This window comes from Phocoena phocoena, chromosome 7, assembly GCF_963924675.1.
Source record: "Phocoena phocoena chromosome 7, mPhoPho1.1, whole genome shotgun sequence".
NCBI lineage: Eukaryota > Metazoa > Chordata > Mammalia > Artiodactyla > Phocoenidae > Phocoena > Phocoena phocoena.
The window spans coordinates 52,836,492-52,856,794 of record NC_089225.1 but is presented as its reverse complement, the minus strand read 5'-3'; the positions used below and the strand labels follow the sequence as shown (position 1 = coordinate 52,856,794).

The following is a 20,303-nucleotide window of genomic DNA, read 5'->3' as shown; positions in this document are numbered from 1 at the left end:
GTAAATAATATATTATTCTCCCACTATACCTACAATGGGAAGGCAGAGTTACGCAGTGGGTCAGAGTATGGGTTAGACACCTAGCTTTACCACTTACAGCTATAAAACCATAGATCACTGACTTTTCAACTTCCTAAACCAGAAATGTCTCATCTATAAAATGGAAAAAACAACATCTCCTCTCCAGATTTACTGATAAATTAGATAATACATATAAAGTACTGAAAAAAAAAGCATGGTATACAGTAAGTGCTCAAAAGATGGTAGCCATCATCATTATTAGCAAGCTATTATCATATATAAGGCATCATGCCCTGCACTGAGTCCTGTATAAATTTTCAGGCTATGGTATTGCATCTGAGAATAGGCAGACTATCAGTATAAAGAGAAAATAGAAGCTGATATGCAAAAGGAGACAACAGTAGAAGGCAAGTCTCAAGTATAAGATCTCCCATCCACAGAGAATGGAAAGGTCCTAAGATTTAATTTGAGGCATTATTTGTTGTTACTTTTTAAGTTTAGCTCCAAGTGCCAACAAGTGAAGACACAGTCCTATTAATGTTGGCCTGGCTGTATTGTGGCTAAGAACAAAGATTTGACATCAGGAGATATAAAGTCCTTCTTGGCTCTGTCATCTACTAACTACATAATCTACAGCAAATGACTTAATTTCTTTAAACTTCAATTTATTCATCTTGAAAGTGGAAATAATAATAACGCCAATCTAGAGAGTTGTTCAGAAGCTTAATTGAGACAACATATAAATAGTATTAACACAGCGCCTAGTACAGAGCAAATACTCAAATAATATAAATTATTACAAGGAGGTGAAGTCAAGATGAAAGACCACAAAGAAATAAGAATGGGAGGAATTCCTAGAAATGTTATGGAAATTTGAGGAGGCATAAAGGAAGAAAATTAAAGATCACACTAAAGGAACATATAAAAGGCAAGATTTATTCCAACTTTTAAATTATAAAAGTATATGCATATAAAATGTCTAAAGCTGACAGTAACAAATTCATGATTAAAAAAACAGAAACATATCTAATTAATAAGAAAATGGTTAAATAATGGTCAAGTCGTATGATATTACTACCCGCAATCATGAAAGAACATGTTCTTGATGTGTACACTTGATAGCATATTTTAAAGTACATATTCTCATCTATAAATATACTCACATCACACAAAAAGACAGAAAATATCCCAAAATATTTGTTAATATTATTTGTGAATAACAAAACTATAGGTGATTTTAAAGTTTTTCTTTAAATTTTGCTGAAATTTTAAAAAATGTTTCTTTAACAAACGTATTATTTTATAATATTTTTAAAAGCTATTTTTAAGCATAAAGGAAGTTTTTAAGATTAGTTATACAAAGTATACTTATAAAACTAGTGAAAATAATTCTGAGTTTACCTTGTAGCTCACTTTTAATAAGGCAACTTTCCATCATGTATAACAGCACAGTGACCATAATATCCAGCAGCTGACATTCTTCTGTTACCTGTCTGGCTAGCTCCTCATTGCTGAACAACTGAACACTAATATGCACAATTCTGTTAGACATTGTGTCTGATTCATGACTTTTCTTCAGTGTTTTCATAATGAAAGCATAATGCTGAACAAAAGTTTTTGTAAAAGCAACCTGTAAAATGTTTTAAATAGGAAGAAAAAAAACACAGTTTAAGTTTTACAACACATTTTCCAACATATTATACTAGCATTTTTAAGTTATGATTAGCTTGTGATGATATCCAAGATAAATGGAAAAATAATTTCAGTGATGATGGTAGTCTTACATTTGTCCTTTTTTTGGAAAATTAGCAAAATACTTTGGTGGTTAAAAAAATGTTCAATATGTATTTTAAATTATTAAAGTTTTAAAGCAATTACAAAGATAGTCTAAAAATACAAATCTTCACTTTGCTCACAAATATACCAATTCACTAATGTCGAAGTATGTGTCTTTGTTCTGTGCTACCAACTTTAACAACAAAATCTAAAGCCTCACCTGAAAACCATCACAGAGTTGTTTATATAACTAAACAATAAGTGAGTCAATGTGACTACTCCAAAAGAAATAATATCTTTTCCTATTTGATCTGAAAGCCAACCACTATTCTGACTAAATATTGTCTTCTGTATACCATATACACTTCCTCTATTGTTTTCTTAAGCAGGTATAAAGACACAAAACAACAGCATTATTAAAGTGTCACTCCTAAAGAGGCTTTACTACCTAAACCATAAGAACTATAGCATGATTTACTGTCTTTTCAGACACTAGGTTATATAACTTTGCCATAACCATATGGTAGTAACAGGTGAGTCCACACCCTCTGAAACTAGAGACTTCACCTATGTACATGTGTACATGAGTCAATACCATTATGTCTGTAACAGTTATGGCCAGCAGCTACAAACTCCATGCTTTTCCCATGCCTAACCATACAATCTGAATTCAGTTGCCCCCATTAAACATTCTCATAGCACCTTGTACCTTTCTCCTTTAGAGAACTTACTACAATTTGTAACTACATATTTATTTGTGCAACTGTGTTTTTGTTTGTCCCCCAGCAATCCCTTTGGACCAAGTTTCATGCACAAAGGCAACCCTTAGGAATCCTGCTCTGTAATGGTGCTCTGACTCAGATCTACAATACTGTGCTTTTTGTGCAGGCCCTCTTTTGGCAACAGAGCTGAGAAATATATCAAAAAGATTTAATATTGAAAAGGCGAAGAAAGAGGAGCAAAGTTCAGAAAGGAAGGAAAAAATGTAGATACCTTATACTCTTGATCTGGAAGCATGTTGAGTAAGAAAGTCACCATCTTCTGGGGAAATTCATACTTTATGGTCCAAAACAATAGTTCTTCTAAGAAACTTTTATGCTTCAAAACATCCATTATGGATTGATCTACATAATAAAAATAAAATTTATCACCCTAATGATTTAAGTTGCTCATCTCACTAAACCTTACCATGATTAATAACCCATCAACCTCAAACTTCTGAACATACCTAAAAATTAAGGCTATCCTTTCAATAATTCAAATGATAATGCGAACAATATCAAGCTAAATTTCTACAATGTCCACAGTATATAAATAATAAAATACTTAATCCTTATAATTTAATATAAAGCAGTTACTAGAAAAATACGTAATTACTTGACCTTAAACATAAGCCATTTATCTAAAATTTCTACTAAGATTTAAAACAATTATCTTACAAGAACAATATTCATGGCACTTAATTTAAAATAGTAATAATAATTTTAACCTAAAAACATACTATTAAGGACATAAACTCCAAAGTTATCTAAATTTTTTATTTTTGAAAAAAATCTTTATGGATGAATAATTTATTTCTCTAAAATTATCCTTCATAAATGAAATATTAACTTCACTAGAGAAGATAATCACTAGTACATTGCTTACTCTAGTATACAGAAGCATTTACTTTCTTCTGGTAGGAACATACCGGGAAACACATAGAACATTAGATATGCTTACTTGTACTGGACTCAAGATGCCCTCTTCATGCATGGAGGAAACAGGAAATGCATGCCCCTTTTGAATAAAGGTATTCAAAGGGGGGGATAAAATTATTTACTGGAAAGTTTATTTTCTAAAGCCAAGTACCACTCCTTGAGGGTTAGGCTGTCTCTTGCTTATCTCTGCCTCCTTGCCATGCTTAATCAACAGAAAGGTCTCAACTGGTATATGATGAATTGAAATGTTTTAAATTTTTATTTTACATTGGAGTATAGTTGTTTAACAATGTTGTGTTAGTTTCAAGGTGTACAGCAAAGTGTGAACTGAATATTTTTAATACTTTGGCTATCTCTTTCTCTCACTTTCTCTAATTTTTTCCCCTCAAAATGAACTAGAAAATTCTATTAATCTTTATTGGAGCAAATTATCTTGGGATACTGCTCTGGATCATCAGCTCACATAAGGGCATCAAGAAGGTAAGGGCATCAAGTGTCAACTATCAATGGACTGTTTCAGTGACAGTGCTTAAGCAGAGACTAGAGTTAGATGAGATATTTGAAAAACCAGTATCACATGAACCAAAATACTCAGGTACAGCCCTAATTATATCACAGTTGAAGTAGTCTTGCAGGGTAAACCTGCAGAGTTTTTTCAATTAACCTTACCCCAATCCTACCCCAGTGTCACAGTTCTTCTATTATTGAGTAATGTGTTCATACCACATCTCCTCAGGTAACGGGTCTAAATGAGTAACAACTCAGTATTTAATCACTCTCTTGATTCTCTTGTAAAACACTGAGTTTAATAAGACTTGAATCAGCTTTAAAGTTAGATGTAACTTTAACCCCATGTTAGATTAATAATTAATAATCCATTATTTTCAGAATAATAATTTCATTAATCTAGAGACACTATGATTTAGATTACAGAGAGACCAAAGTATCTGCTAATCCCCTACCTAACTCCCTTTCAGTGGTGCCTTTAGTATAAACCGTATATAGTAGGAGTAAAAGTATAAATACAATTACACTACACATCCCTTTATTGGAAACAATAATTCTTTATTTTCCAAATCTCAGAATTTTCTACTTGTAAAACAGAAATCTCTTCCTCCTGAAATAGATCATTCCCAGGATATGGCAATGATTTAAAAAGAAACATAAACCAGTCCTGCAAGAAATGAGGTAAAATATATTCAAAGGCACAAGCTGACAGATTCAAAGCCAAAGAAGTAATAAAATTAGGGACCAAATGAATCAGGTGACAGGAATATAAGGATTACAATTAAAACTTAGAATATAATCCACAGCACACATTGCTGAAGCCAATTTAATTCTCAAAATTCACTTGGTACTAACATGACTGAAAATTTCACAGACTACCAAAAAAATAAAACCCTCACAGAGAAGAGCTTCTGAAAATAATTACAAAGTTGAACAAAACTAGCAGTATTTATCCTAAAATTCAGTTATAACTCTCTGCAAGCTTGTATTAGCCAAAGAAAAGCCTGAAGCTACCATAATTATTATATGTCAAGCATTAAAAAAGATACATTAACTTTGTTTTAAATAAATAAAACAATCTGAACGCACCAGAAAAGCTATGGCTTCTACTAAAATGCTGCAGTTATGTACAATCCAATTTTTCTAACTTCAGACATTTTAAAGAAGGGAGAAAAACCCACAATGTCTTCACTGTTATTCTTAAAATAAATGATATCAGTTTCCCAAGATATTTAAAGCATGTGTTATATGTATTACGTGTTATGTTATGGAAATGTGGTTAGAAATGCTTCCATTAGTTATGTATGATTATTTACCTTTAAAATCTTCATAAAATTGCCATGACCTTTACAACGCCTAAACAACTCAAGCCAAATTGTAAAAAGAGATTTTTGAAGAATCAGTATGTGGTACAAATGTATAACAGCATTTAATTTAGACAGCAGAGTCCAGCCTCTGCAACTCACAAGCTCAATAATCTTGGCCATGTTAGCTGAAGCCCTCTAGGCCTAGGCTTTTCACCCTTAAAATTGCAGTTTTGAGAATAGACAGTGATGTGTTTGTTAGCACAGTGCCTCTCCTCTTGCCTATCATTACATGTTTTATTTTCAGCTCACTTTCAAACTGTTGAATCAAATTCTTACAAAAACTAAACCACTCCCTGAACTTCAGACATTTTCAAAAGCAACAATTACTTTTTGAAAACAGAGGTTCTACTAATTCAAAAAGCCTCACTTTCAACTTTTTCAAAAAGCCACTTCTTCCACATACATACTTAAACCAAACATGATAACTGATCAAGTCTTAAATCTCTATACCACTTCTTACCAGTAGAGGAAGGAAGAGAAAACAATCAATCTCAAATGCAAAAGAATTCATATAATAGAAAATCAACTTCAACATAAAGGCTGCATAAAAAGTAACTTCAGCCAGAGTTTGACCAGGCTGAAGGAAAACAATGACCTCTTATGCCATAACAGGTATTTTCTGAACATCCCTGAAGCGTAAACTCAAGTATATGCCTAACAATCTCCTCCAACTCAGATGTGTCTCAAGAACTCAGGTAAACACACGGACAACTCTGGTAAGTCAAGGGGGCAGTTAGCCATATGGACTTCTAATTTCTTTCAGGCATTACAGGTTCTCTGCTGGGCCACGAAGAAAGGGAAGATGTGCATGTTGGCCAGCAAATCAAATTTCATGCCCTTTGCTAACAGTCTGTAAGTTAAAGGTGACAACATGAGTAACTAAGTAAAGACTTGCAGACTTACAAAATGAGCCTCAACGGAAACTGCCTGCTTGCTCCACCTTCCAAGCAGTCCTAAACTTTCCACAAGACACACTTAGCACCAGAAGTAAGAATCTTTTCATCAAAATAATATTTTAACCTCTGGAGACTTTCTAACAGACCATACTAACCCAGAAAATAGACTATGTTAAGATTTGGAAATCCATGGCAAAAATCCAGAGCACAGGCTGCCAACTAATAACAAGTACTCTAGAAAAGCTTTTAGGAAGGGTCAAGAAAATATAGTGATAAAGCATTTAAACTCTGGGATTTGAATTAAGGACCTACTTCTCATTAGCTGTTAAACCTAACATGCCTCCATTTCCTCATTCATAAAATAATAATAATAAAACCTGCTTCATATGGTTACTTGGAGAATTAAATGACACAATGCATGTGATGTGATTAGCACTATGTCTAGCATATATAAAAAGTTCAATAAATATTACTCATTACTACTCTATTCCCTCACTACAGGCATATCTACTTCTTCCTTTGCAACAATATGTATTGAGTCCTTTCTGAGCCCTTAATATGTGGTAAGTGCCATTCATTCTCATTCTCACTCTCTTTCACTCTTGTTACTTTTTCTCACACACACCCCCAAAATCTCCCTCTTGCTCATCCTTTAAATCAAATTAAAGCTTTACACCAAATATGCTGCATCCAAATCAAAGATTCAATGAAGAGACTATTTTTCTGGCTCAAATATGATGTTGCTCATTTTATAAAGAAAACAAATGAACAAAATCCCAACAGTAATGGTTTTACTTGCTTTCGAGGTCCCCCCACAATCACGCTCTAACAACACTTTCTCCATATTAGACAAATCTAATAACATTACTCTCCAAGTGCTCTTAATGATTAAGCATTTTTTTATACAAGGAAAAAACAAAATATAAATACCTTTGGTGTTACTGCTTAGTTTGACCCTCTTTCTCTTGCCCAGACCTTGACTCCCATCCTGATCCTCCTGGAGAAAAACAAAATTAGCATTATCTATAGTCCTATTCATGAATTTATACATTTTATGTAAATATAAATATGCTTATAAATTATGTTAAATATACAATACAGGCATGCTTACATATTATTAACCAACGATTTTATGTATTTGCTGTCATAAAATATATGTTAATGCTGCTAACTTTAAATTTCAAATTAGCATTATAATTAAAATATATCATGAAAATCCTTAGGATTAAAATATAAGAGTTCTTAAACTTAATCTGTGCTTCTAATGAAAGACTCTTAAATACCCCAAAATGCCAAAATAAAAATTTTCCTAACCTTATAAATATAATATCAAAGAAGCTAAAGGCAAGGAGGGAGCAGATTAGCATAGGAAGGGGAGAAGGAGAAGAGGGTTAAAACAATGAATAGAGAAAAGGCTTTGAAGAGTCTAACACAAACAAAATGAGTTCAAGAGATCAAGTTCTGAAAAATAAGCATAGAATATTAGAAGCTGGAGTTGACAGTCAAAAAAATAATATAAAAACAAATTAAAATGTGCTTAGGAAAAAAATCCAAGAAGAAAATACATGCATTTCTGCTCACATGTAATATATCCATTCCTGAAAAAAACCTCATATGAAAAACAACAAGGCAGACTTCCCTGGTGGTGCAGTGGTTAAGAATCTGCCTGCCAATGCAGGGGACATGGGTTTGAGCCATGTCCAGGAAGATCCCACATGCTGTGGAGCAACTAAGCCCACGAGCCACAACTACTGAGCCCACATGCCAAACCACTGAAGCCTGCGTGCCTAGAGCCCGTGCTCCGCAACAAGAGAAGCCACCGCAATGAGAAGCCTGTGCACCACAAATAAGAGTAGCCCCCACTCGCTGCAACTAGAGAAAGCCCGCACACAACAACGAAGACCCAAAGCAACCAAAACTTAATTAATTTTAAAGAGAGAATATGTAAATATAGAAAACACTTTAAAGATGTTAAAAAAAAAAAAAAAAGCTGGGTCTTCCTTGGTGGCACAGTGGTTAAGAATCCGCCTGCCAATGCAGGGGACACAGGTTCATGCCCTGGTCCGGGAAGATCCCACATGCCACGGAGCAACTAAGCCCATGCACCACAACTACTGAGCCTGCCCTCTAGAGCCCACGAGCCACAACTACTGAGCCTGTGTGCCACAACTACTGAAGTCCGTGCGCCTAGAGCCCATGCTCTGCAACAAGAGAAGCCACCGCAATGAGAAGCCTGCACACCGCAATGAAGAGTAGCCCCCGCTCGCCTCAACTAGAGAAAGCCCGCACACAGCAACGAAGACCCAACAGCCAGAAATAAATAAATAAAATTAAAAATTTTTTAATTAAAAAAAAAAGTCTTACAGGAAATAAAAGGGTGAGGGGCAGACCACTCACAACCTATTTTGTAACCTAGAAAGTTTGTAACTAAAGAAGTAACAGAAGCAATAATCAGTACCTGGGGAGATCATTAGGATGCCCAGGCAAACATCTTGGAGTGATTTGAGGCTGTCTCAGGGGATGTTAACAACCTACCACAACAAAAAGGTGGGAAGCTAGCTGGCTGAGACAACACAGAGGGAAGAGGAGCAGAGGAAGCAGCCTGCTACTAGAGAAACCAACAGTGAGGATAGCGATGTGCCTCTTAGGGAGGGAGCGATGGGTACAGATGCTCATTTCTGATTTACTTTGAATGTTGCTAAAAAGGTTCCTGCTGCCTTCATAGCTCATGGTTTTTTCCCCTCCAGCTAAAGGATATGATTCTACCCCACTATCCCAGCTCTCCTGAGCTAGGAAAGATTGCATAGGAATCCAAAACTTCCATGTTATACTGACACCTTTTTCCTATTATTTCCAAACATATATGAGCCAACTGGTATTATAAAGACATGTGGTAGCATTTTGGCACACAGTCTGTTGTGCTAACCAATTATGTTGGTGGCAGGTTAGAAGCATGGTACAAATTCCCAGACACTTGCTCAATTAAATCAAATCTCCAAAGCAGAAAAGCCTCAGCTTTAAGCTGCTGCTCTACCCACTGGTGTAGTCTCCTTGGCCTGCTCACCACAGACTTAACTCCAGGTTTCTGCCAAGTCCAGCATCAGTCCTCAGGACCAGTCTGGGGTTACCCAAAGACACTACTTAGCTCAGTCATTCAGCATTTACTAAGCACTTCAATATGCTCTCCCTGTTAATTCCTACCAAAGCCAGGCCTCTATGGTCTACCTTGCAGTAATACTGACAGTCAAACTACACTCTCCTCTTCCTCTGCCACCCTCACCTTGCTCTTAGAGAAACTCAACCAGTATGAAATTTGGAGCCATAAAAGACAGACATAAGAATGTAAAACTATGCCACAGGACCCAGAAGGTTCTAAAATTTGAGATTTTAGCTAACAGCCATTTATGAAACTGCTCTCCCAGCCCTGAGAGAAAAAAAAAAAAAAACTTTTAATGTTATATTCCAGGTTAGGTTTACTTCATAATTTCAAATACAAACTTCCTATGAAAAGAGTGTCCTTGATCAAGCAATAGTCATGGCAATACAAAGTTTTATAAATTTCCCAACCTTACACTTTAAAAGAACAAGTAAAATTAGCCAAGCAAAGGAAAGTCATTCCAAGAAGACACCATGAATAAAGGCACAATGACAAAAGTCTAGAAACAAAGATCAGCTTGACATCACCATAGATATCAAACTCAGCTAGGAAGGGAGTTTATCTCCATCTAAACTGGTGGGAAAATGTGTACTCTTGTACATCGCTTGAGAGAGTATATAATAAAACTATTGTCCTGAATGGCAATTTGTCAATACACATGTCAGAAGTCGTTAAAGTATATCTATCACTGGAACAGAAATTCCAGTTCTAGGAATTTATCCTGAAGAAATAATCAGACAAGTGAATAGGAACTATATGCATAGATACTCATCACAATGTTATTTATAATAGAAAAAAAAAATCTTTGGTTTCCAACAGCAGAGCAGGGGATTAGGTAAATAAATTATAGCACACATATATCCTATGAAGAAAAACAATACTAGAGGTCTAATATTCACTGTGACCAGATAGACGTTCAAAACCTATTACTATAAATGAGAAAAAAATGGCATGCTATGAAGAATAGCATATGGAGTATGAAACCATTTAAGTACTGATAATACACACAAATAAAATCTCTTAAAATATACCCCTTGCTACAGATGTTCAAAACTACCATTAGTAAGAACACCAGGTTACCGAACAGCATATATATAGCACGGAGCCATTAAAATATACAATATATAAAATCTGTTAGAATATATTTGTTTACAGTAAGTCACCTCTAAGTGATAGAGTAATAGGTAATTTCATCATCTTTTTGCTAATATTAATTTTCTATTTATTCAACGATGACAATGAATTATAGCTTTAAGCTAATAAATATGTTTTTAATACTAATTCTGATTGCCAGTCCTAACTACAACAATCTGCTCAAGATAATGGATTACTGTGTTATCTATTACAAGTCCCATTTTTTTTATTTTGAGAAAGAACAAAACTTTTAACAAACAGGAATAACTTCCAGTGGTGGGATATTCAGGCATTAAGGAAGATGAAAACAATTCCGTTATCATGACAAGACCCCACCCACCCCAAATTCATGATAGGGAGTTATAGTTCTTTCCCATTTATCCATGAGAAAACAGTACAGAACCCCTGGGAGAAAATGATGGTCCAGCGGACAAAAGAGGAAATAAATAACCTCAACCCAGACAGCATTTGTACAGCCCTCAGAAACACTTTCCAAACCTTAACTAGTTCCTGGGCACAGAAGTAGACAATATTGCTATGTGTGTTTCAGGCATAAAATACATATACAAATCCAAAATGAGAGAAGAAGACCCCCCCCAAAAAAAAATCAGATTCAAACTCCTACCCTGCAAAATTTACAGATGGTTTTTCAATCCAAATTAACCTTTCTTTCTTTCTTTGATGAATTTACTGGACAGATGAAAAAAAAATGTGAGCTCCATAAAAAGAAGTCAAGTAAATTCACAGCTGGTTAAAACAATACTCAGAGAATGTTAATACAGAATACACAAAGCTAAAAGGAACATTTAACATATAAGGTTATAAAAATAAAATCCAAAGGAGATCTTGAGAGACTAGAATGAAATGGAAACAACATTTATGTAAGCCACTGTAATATGAGACTGTTTGCTTTAAATCAATTCTACAAATACAAAGCTGAGAGGGAGCTCTCAAACTTGTCTGAGAGCTGAAGGGGTGGGTGGGGTGGGGGATCTGGGCATTTCATTTGACCACTGGGGCTCTCGCGACAGTCTAGCATAGCTGCTAAAAGGCTAACAAAAAACCTTGGGCCACAACATGCTTCATGACAAGATGTCCTTATGACTCTATACCAAATCAGATCATAGATTTTAAAAGGGAATAAACAGATGAAAGAGCTATGAGCAGCAGAGAATACTAAATAACTAAAGCTAAAAATTTAAAGGGGTGTCTTATGGGAGTAAAAATTAAAATATTTCTACAGGGGAAAACAAGAAGAAATGTGTGAAAATTGTAATATTTAACACAGTATTGAGAAGAGATTCCTAATAATTAGAGCTATCAGACAAAGGAACAAGTTGCTCATAAACTCAGTAAAGCTCCCAACCACTGGAAGTGTTTATGGAGAGGGTTACCAATTGTCAGGAATGTTGTAAAATCAATTCCTAAACTGGAAAAGAAATATATTAGATATTTCTAAGGCCTTCTCACCAAAAGTTTCTGTGATTCCCCACCCCACCCTTTACCTTTAATGTAATTTATGATAACTAACTAATTAAAACCAAATCTTATACCTCAAAATAAAACAGTATTTTTCTTTTACCTATTCATTTATGAAAAGCTACTCTGGCTTTCAATTTCAATAATCCTGCTTTTGCTGCAAGTTTTGACCAAATTAGTTTTAACTTTTCATTGCATTCTATCTTGAATAAAGGCAAGAATATTGAGAGCACATCTACATAGTAACTTATTTTATTTTGTTAAGTATTTATTTTTCAGTTATGTAAGAGTATGCAAAACAGAAGACTAGAGGTAAACAAACAAAATAAACAATGGTTATCTCTGGATAGCACAGCTGAAGGTAAATGTTTTTATTTTTTTATTCTGTTTTTCAATTTTTCCACAATGAACATTCATATTTTTATAGTTACACAGGGGGGAAAGTGTTTTAAATGATTTCATACAGAGATTAATGATCTGGTCATTGCACAGAGAAAAATGGACATTGCTACAGTAATGGCCACAGTGAATATAATCTTTCCTTGAAAAGTTATCTTGATCTAAGAGGTCCTATTTTCTCTAAGAAACTCTCTATTATACCCATGTACATATAATTCTAGAGATAATTTTCTTCTGAACTGAATTATGTGATGGTTATAAATAAATCTAAACAAAAAATGAATAAACACAAATTTACATTTAAAAATACTTAATGAAGTTATAATGTGCTCCTATTTTCTTTTCTTTTTGGTTCCATACAACACAAAGAACATTTTCTACTCTTATTACATATTAGCTACACAAAAAAAGAGTAAGAAATAGTAGTATGAAGAATGTCATGTGTATAAATAGCCCTGCTGAGTACATAATGTTCTCTTACTCTAGGGACAGCAGGGACAAATACCTGACACAACTTGTGTGAATAAAATTAAGTAGAGAGCAATAGTATACACATTCGAGTAAAACTTTACAAATAGGAAAAATCTTGCTGCTGTTAAGAGTTTCAAACCTGGTTCTTCATTTTTAAAACAAAGTGGTAGGACTAGATTACCCCTAGGATCTCTTCCAATTCTAACTTACAACATTTTTTAAATTGTTACAAGTCCCTCTCTATAGTAGTTTTTGAGATGTCACTGCCCTCTTCTCATCCTGTCTTCCTTTTTATACAATTTGTTAAATTTTAAGAATGAAATCACAAAAAGGGTTTGTTCAATAATCCCATGGGCCTGTAAGGTAAGGGTGTAGAAATTCCAATCCTTAAGACATATTCAGCTCTTCATTAAATTTCAAATATAAATACTAAAAGCAAACAATCATTTGTGCCTGCAGTTGCAAATGGCTTTAAAAGCTTTAACGAAATTTTTAAATGGCATAAAATAGGTATTTGTTCAAGAACATCTGTATCTGGATACTCTTCTTCTATCATACTCTTTCCATCTACCTTATCCTTTCATCTACTTTCTCCTTTATCTATTTCATCCTTTATTAAATTTAATTTGCTTGCATTTTCATCATTTATATATGTAAAAAGTGCTTTGAAAAGAAGTACAATACAAATTTAAGATATTAATGTCATTAGTTTTTTTAAATATCATTAGTTTTTAAGTGAGTGGGTGGAAATTCTTATATTTTCCCTCTAAATATATCACACTAAAACTCAATTAACTTAGTTCTTATTTATGATATCTAGGCACAAAAGGAAGCTTTTTCCATGTAGGTCACTGGTCCTATTAAAATAATGTTTCTCATTTAAAAAATAAAAGCAGAACAGAAGACCCCGAGATTAGCAGAAGAGTTACACTAATTTTATAATTTCAGTATAAATTAAATGCAAATTTATAATTTCAGTATAAATTAAATTCAATAATTTCAGTATTAATTAAATTCAAAACTATATTTTGTTCCTTAAACTGCAATGAATGCTGTAAAATTTTATTATATCTCCTTTTGTTTTACAAAGGTAAAGATCAACTTTTTTAAAACTCTTACAACTTCAAATATAAGCTTTCACTCTCTTGAGGTACAATAATAACTACTATACTTGAGGAAAACTTTGTGATCTTAGTTAAAACCCTACAGTAGCCATTTCTAGCTACAGTGGTATTTCATTACCATGTTATAGTTTTTCCCAACAGACAAGTACGACTGAAATAGATGGAAAAATACATACTCAATTATTGGTATGTCACGAGTCATTTCTAGGATATCAACAGAATCCAGGCAAAAGAATGGCAAATGGCACTTGTGGAAGTTTTGAAACGTGTTTACAAATTCTTTGACACTCCTCCCTTCAAGAGACAGGATCTACCTCCTTTGCCATTAAATCTGAGCCCATCTTAGCAACTCACAAGGAACAGGATGCAGTGGAAGTGATACTATGTAACTTCCAAGGCTAGCTCAGAAAAGGCTCCACAGCTTCTGCTCTTGAGCTACTCATCCTGGGAGAAGCCATAACTATATGAGAAGTCCCAACAACTTGAGACCACCATACTGGAAAAGCCACATGCAGGCTGAGCTCCCTGTGCACAGTCGGCATCAGCTGCCAGCTCTGTCCATCAGCCATCTTAAATCTCCATCTCAGCTGAGCCTTCAGATGACTGCAGTTGCAGCCAACAACTAACAGGAATCGCATGAGATAAGCAAGTGAGAACTGCCTGGCTGCCATTCCCAAATTCCTGAGTCAAAGAATTGTGAGCAAAACAAAAAATGGTAATTTTAAGCCACAAAGTTTAGGACAAATTTGCTGTATAGAAATAATAAGAAGAACAGTGGCTTATATACTTTACATAAAAAACTAAAGACCAGCAGGGAGGAGACCTAGCGACCATTTGCAACTCCACTACTAACTGGACAAAATTCACTTGCCTGGGTGAATCAGTTAATTCTTTGGAATTCAGCTTCCTCATCTATAAGAGAGTTAGGCAAGATGAACTTTAAGGTCTCCTTTAGCTCTAGCATTCATTAAATTTTTAAACCTGCAAATTGCCTCCTCCTGATTCCCATTTTTGTTTTGTTATATACAACTTTTCGATTTCTAACTCAAGATTTGACTTTGTAGTACATAAGTCAATAAAACATAAATGAATTTTTTGTATAAAAATTATGATCACAATCTTAAATAGAAAATTTCCTATCACTAAAACCCTTTTATGATCGGCCCTGGGTAATGGTCTTATCTTTGTACTTTTCCACACTTCTCATTTTAAATATGTGTGTGAGACTTTTATAATCAGAAAAATAAATCTAATAAAATTTAAGATATGCCTACCCTGTAATCTAGCAATTCCATATCTCAGAGAACTATTTGCACATCTGCACAAAAAGAAATATAAGCACTGTATCTTTAATTAAAAATTGGAAATTATAAAAATGATTGGATAAACTGTAGTTTATTCATATTTCAGAATACTGGCAAAACAACTACAATGTATTTGTGTGATATTTGGGTAAATTTTTAATTTAAATTTTAAAGATAAACTTCATCACTCTTAAACCATGCTTTAATAAACTATTTCCTCTGGAAAGATGAGCAGAAATGTCTATCATATGACCTATGATAGCTCAAAACTTCAGTATTTGAATCCCTTCTACATATAAAGCACTAGGACAGAAAACATTTATCAGGAGCCTAATTTGTATCTGGTTCATAATAGGTAATCCATATGTTATCCCATTTAATCCTAACATTAGAATTATCACCATTTTTTCATGAGGAAACTGATGTTCAGAAGTTTAAAACCTGGCAGAAAGCACAGCAATATTATGAGGCAATATTCAAACTCAGATCTGCCTAACTCTGAAACTCAAATTTCTCTTAAAGAAAAACCAAAATAGGGCTTCCCTGGTGGCGCAGTGGTTGGGAGTCCACCTGCCGATGCAGGGGACAGGGGTTCGTGCCCCGGTCCGGAAGGATCCCACATGCTGTGGAGCGGCCGGGCCCGTGAGCCATGGCCACTGAGCCTGCGTGTCCGGAGCCTGTACTCCACAATGGAAGAGGCCACAGCAGTGAGAGGCCCACGTACCGCAAAAAAAAAAAAAGAAAAAAAAGAAAAAACAAAATAGATATCCCTTCAATCCACTTCCAGCTAAACAACTCTACTTCAAATTCTTAAGATTTCAGATGTCCAAATGACCCCATTTTCAATCCAATTGGAAAATGTGATAAATATATAAACTATAAAAAGTAATTTTAAATAGACTAAAAGTTTAATTATAAAGTATGATTTAAAGATCAGAAAGTCTTACTGTTTTTAAATATATAAGTTAAATATAATTCACATACTCTAAAAGTGTTCTCAGCTACTATTATAAAAAGTGTTTTATGAGAAAACATACTGAAATGAAGTATTTTTTTAAATGAAGTATTTTGAAGTTGTCACCATCAAAAAGCATTTACTACGATATTTACACTGAGACATAACCATAATTAAGAAACAAATGATTATATAAATTATATTACACACAGAAGTTGCTGAAAGAAAGAATCTAAAAGAAGTGAACAGAAGAGAGGACCTAAAAAGAACAGAGTAAAAATAAAAGCAATGGTAATGACCAAAGAAAGGCCCTATTTCAAATCCTCTGATATCCCTCGAGAAATTATTTCTAGAAGAAATTCAAAAGCCATCCCCCAGCCCCTCCCCCCACTACGCACAGCCTGTGCTCCGCAGCGGGAGGCCACGGCAGTGAGAGGCCCGTGTACCGAAAAAAAAAAAAAAAAAAAGAAAAAGAAAGCAGAACAACCAATTTAAAATCGTATGTCTATCTATTACCTAATCACTTCCCTCTTCGACATGTGAAAAATTAGCATTCTTACCCCCATTACTCGCTTCCCCTAGCTTCAAAACAAAATTATTACTGTTTTAGTCAATAGTGTATATATTTTTGAAAGTCTATTTTAAATATCAGCAAGTTTTCCCCATTTGTCATTATGGCAGCAGTGTTCTTAGAAGTAACTCTTTAAAGCTAAAAAAAACAAAAAAGCAAAAATTATAGCTAACCATTTATACAATTTTTTAAATGATTTTATTTTAATTTATTTATTTAACAAACATACATATAGTGTTACAATATGCCAAGCACTACTGCTCTGAGTGCTTCCATATATTAACTCATTCAATCATCATCATAACCCCAGGCATTAAGTACTATTATTACCTCCATTTTACAGGTGAGGAAATTCAGGCATGGAGAAATTGGTACCTATCCAAAGTCACACTACTAATTGGTACAGAAGCCAGATTCAAACCCAGACACTCTACTTCCAGAGTAAAACTCAGAAGCAGTATACTAAACTACCTAGGGACTTCCCTGGTGGCCCAGTGGTAAAGAGTCCTCCTTCCAATGCAGGGGACACAGGTTTGATCCCTGGTTGGGGAACTAAGATCTCTCATGCCACGGGGCAATTAAGCCTGCATGCCACAACTACTGAGCCCACACACCGCAACTACAGAGCCTGCGCTCTCTAGGGCCCACACGCCAAAACTAGAGACAAGCCCAGGCCACAATGAAAGATCCTACATGCCACAACAAAGATCCCACGTGCCAGAACTAAGACCCAAGGCAACCAAATAAATATTTCAAATAAATAAATAAACTGCCTATCCAATTTGTTGAAAACTCTTTAAAATTGTTAGTCCAGGGACTTCCCTGGCGGTCCAGTGGTTGGTTAAGACTTCGCCTTCCGATGCAGGGGGTGTGGGTTCAATCCCTGGTTGGGGAACTAAGATCCTACACGCCTTGCGGCCAAAAACCAAAACATAAAACAGAAGCAATATTGTAACAAATTCAATAAAGACTTTAAAAATAAATAAATAAATAAAATTTTTTTAAAATAATAAATGAAATAAAATTGTTAGACCAAAATGAGACTCCACAAAATGTTGCATTTTGTGGGAGCCTTCTTAGAGGGGAAATATACTACTACAAAGTTTAAATTATAAGGCATTAGATCAATTATAAGACTTCCATAAAAGAAATCATGTTTTCAAAAGAAGGATATTTGGCTTAGTTCATATGATATTATCAAATCAAAATGGGTTTTCAAAGGAAAAACATGTAAATGTTTAACAACGATTTAGTTTTTAAAATGTCAATCATTAAATATATAAATCAATAAAAATATGAAATTTAGGTTTTATAGAAACCAAGATTATAAACAGATATAAGTCAAAAAACAATTATTTGCTTACAAATTGTATACTAACAAAATACAGGAATGTTATAAGGAATTTATTAGAAACATTTATTATTAATAAACACTATAAAAGTTGAAATTTCAAATTAACAATCTATTGCCCAGTACATTGCTTTTTTTGATAACCTTTGACATATAAGATATAACCTTATTATGAGATTAGAAAAGAAGCTACATTTCACATTCTTCTAGCAAATTATTCTAGACTTAGCTAAATTTTTTAACAACAATTTCATTGTGCATATGACAACTTGGATAAATTTGGGGATATTTTCATAGGAGAAATATCTCTATGTCTTTCTATCTCCCATTTCTAAACTGTGAAAAGAGAAATGAATTTACAAACAAGAAGTAAAAATCTAGTTGTAGTTCTCGTCCTGTCACTAAGTAACTGTGTGACCTTGACTAAGTTATTCCACTCTGGGGTTCAGCGTCCATGTCTATAAAATGAGGAATTCCAACTAGATAATACCCACAAATCTGTACGGTAGTTCTTAAACTTTTAAAATTCTACTTTTAAAAAGTTTCAAATGTTGAATCTCACCTCATCTGAAGAATCTAGTTGTCCCAATGTTCCTGTTGCACCTGCAAAACCTTTGGAAAGGAGAAAAAAGACTGCCCTTCATAATTGTTATATATTGCTTTACTTTAAAATTATTTTGAGACATAACAATATCAAAAAACTAAGTTTTGTTAAGACAACTCATTCTAACAGTTATTTTGGCAGAAATCAACATTTATCTTCAATAAATTTGAGCCTAACAGGCTTATACTTCAATAGGAAATCTCCAGTGAAAACCCAGATTTAATAATTACACATGGTATTTCAGAAGGATTGCTTTCTTTTACTTTTAAACCATGGTTTACTAAAATATTGAACTACTAAACTTTGGGGCTACTCTTAAATAGCAACTGCTACATTTTTCATGAGTTAGAACCAGAACCTCTGATAAACTAACCAAATTTCGCTTAAGAAAAATGAAATATCTTCTTTGATGACTCTATCCTTTCTTGCTTCCAAATTTTTACTACTTTCACTACTTTCTTACAAAGAATGACACAGCACTTAAATTTCTTCAATAATGAGTAATGTTTGAAGGGTTTTTTGTTTTAGTACAGAAAAGTTATCATTGTTCAAATTAAATATTTAAACAAACCTTGAACTGCCAGAGTGCTAGTGCCAGCAGATGGTTCTTGTATACCATATACAAGTTTATCCTCAGGATATGTAAGTCCAGAGCTCTTCAAAGCTATAAGGTATTTTTCATGACTTTTCCTTGCATAAGCATTTTCTCCAAGACCTAATATTTAAAATAAATTTAAAATCAGAAAAAATATTCCATTCAAAACATAAGTACAGCCATCTCAATAACTAATGTATACACATATAAAATAGATGAATATTCTAATGGAGGGGAAACCCTAGAATGAATAATATAAGATAGCTTCAGACAACATTTTTGTGCTCATGTTTGGCATTAACAATCTCAGAATGCACAGCATGTTTATAACAAATAATGAAATCCACTAACTGGGTATCTAGAATATGCCAGAGATTACATACAAAATACAGGGGGTGCAAAGATTAATAAGACATGATTCCTGCCTTCAAGGAACTTAAAATTACTATAAAGAAAGGCAGATAATACGGTAAATGACAATTACGTAGCAGACTTCACCATCTGGTTTAACAACCTGTGCTCTCATAATACCATGCAGCCAGACTTAACCCAAAGCAGTTTTTGGAAAGGCTTACTAGAGAAGATAATGCCTGAGTAGAATTTTCAAACAGTAACTGAGATTACTAATTTCTGTTTTACCAAGCATAAAATGTTTTTATAATCACATTTAAGGATAAAAGTATAATTTCTACAGAAGCAGCAGTTAAAACAAATTTATTCCAAAATTTTGAGAAGTTTAGGTCCTAGAATTAAACAATCCTAGGTCTTTCACTTTAGCATTTGAGCATATTAATGCCAATTTTGTCTTTTGTTTTTTAATATATTATGGAGAACAGAATAACAACAAAATAAAAATACTGACATTTGAAAGTTCTTTAAAAGGAAAAATTAT

General features: G+C 33.9%; 1 protein-coding gene across 1 annotated transcript in view; it reads right to left on the bottom strand.

Annotated features, from left to right (window-relative positions):
- UBR3 (ubiquitin protein ligase E3 component n-recognin 3) overlaps positions 1-20,303 on the bottom strand; it is a 223,531-nt gene that overhangs the window by 152,792 nt on the left and 50,436 nt on the right. Inside the window, exons 4-8 of the mRNA XM_065880145.1 lie at positions 19,388-19,531; positions 18,775-18,824; positions 7,198-7,264; positions 2,791-2,921; positions 1,423-1,651 (exon numbers count right to left, since the gene is read on the bottom strand). Coding sequence (XP_065736217.1) covers positions 1,423-1,651; positions 2,791-2,921; positions 7,198-7,264; positions 18,775-18,824; positions 19,388-19,531 — 621 coding nt within the window. The remainder of the gene's footprint in view (positions 1-1,422; positions 1,652-2,790; positions 2,922-7,197; positions 7,265-18,774; positions 18,825-19,387; positions 19,532-20,303) is intronic.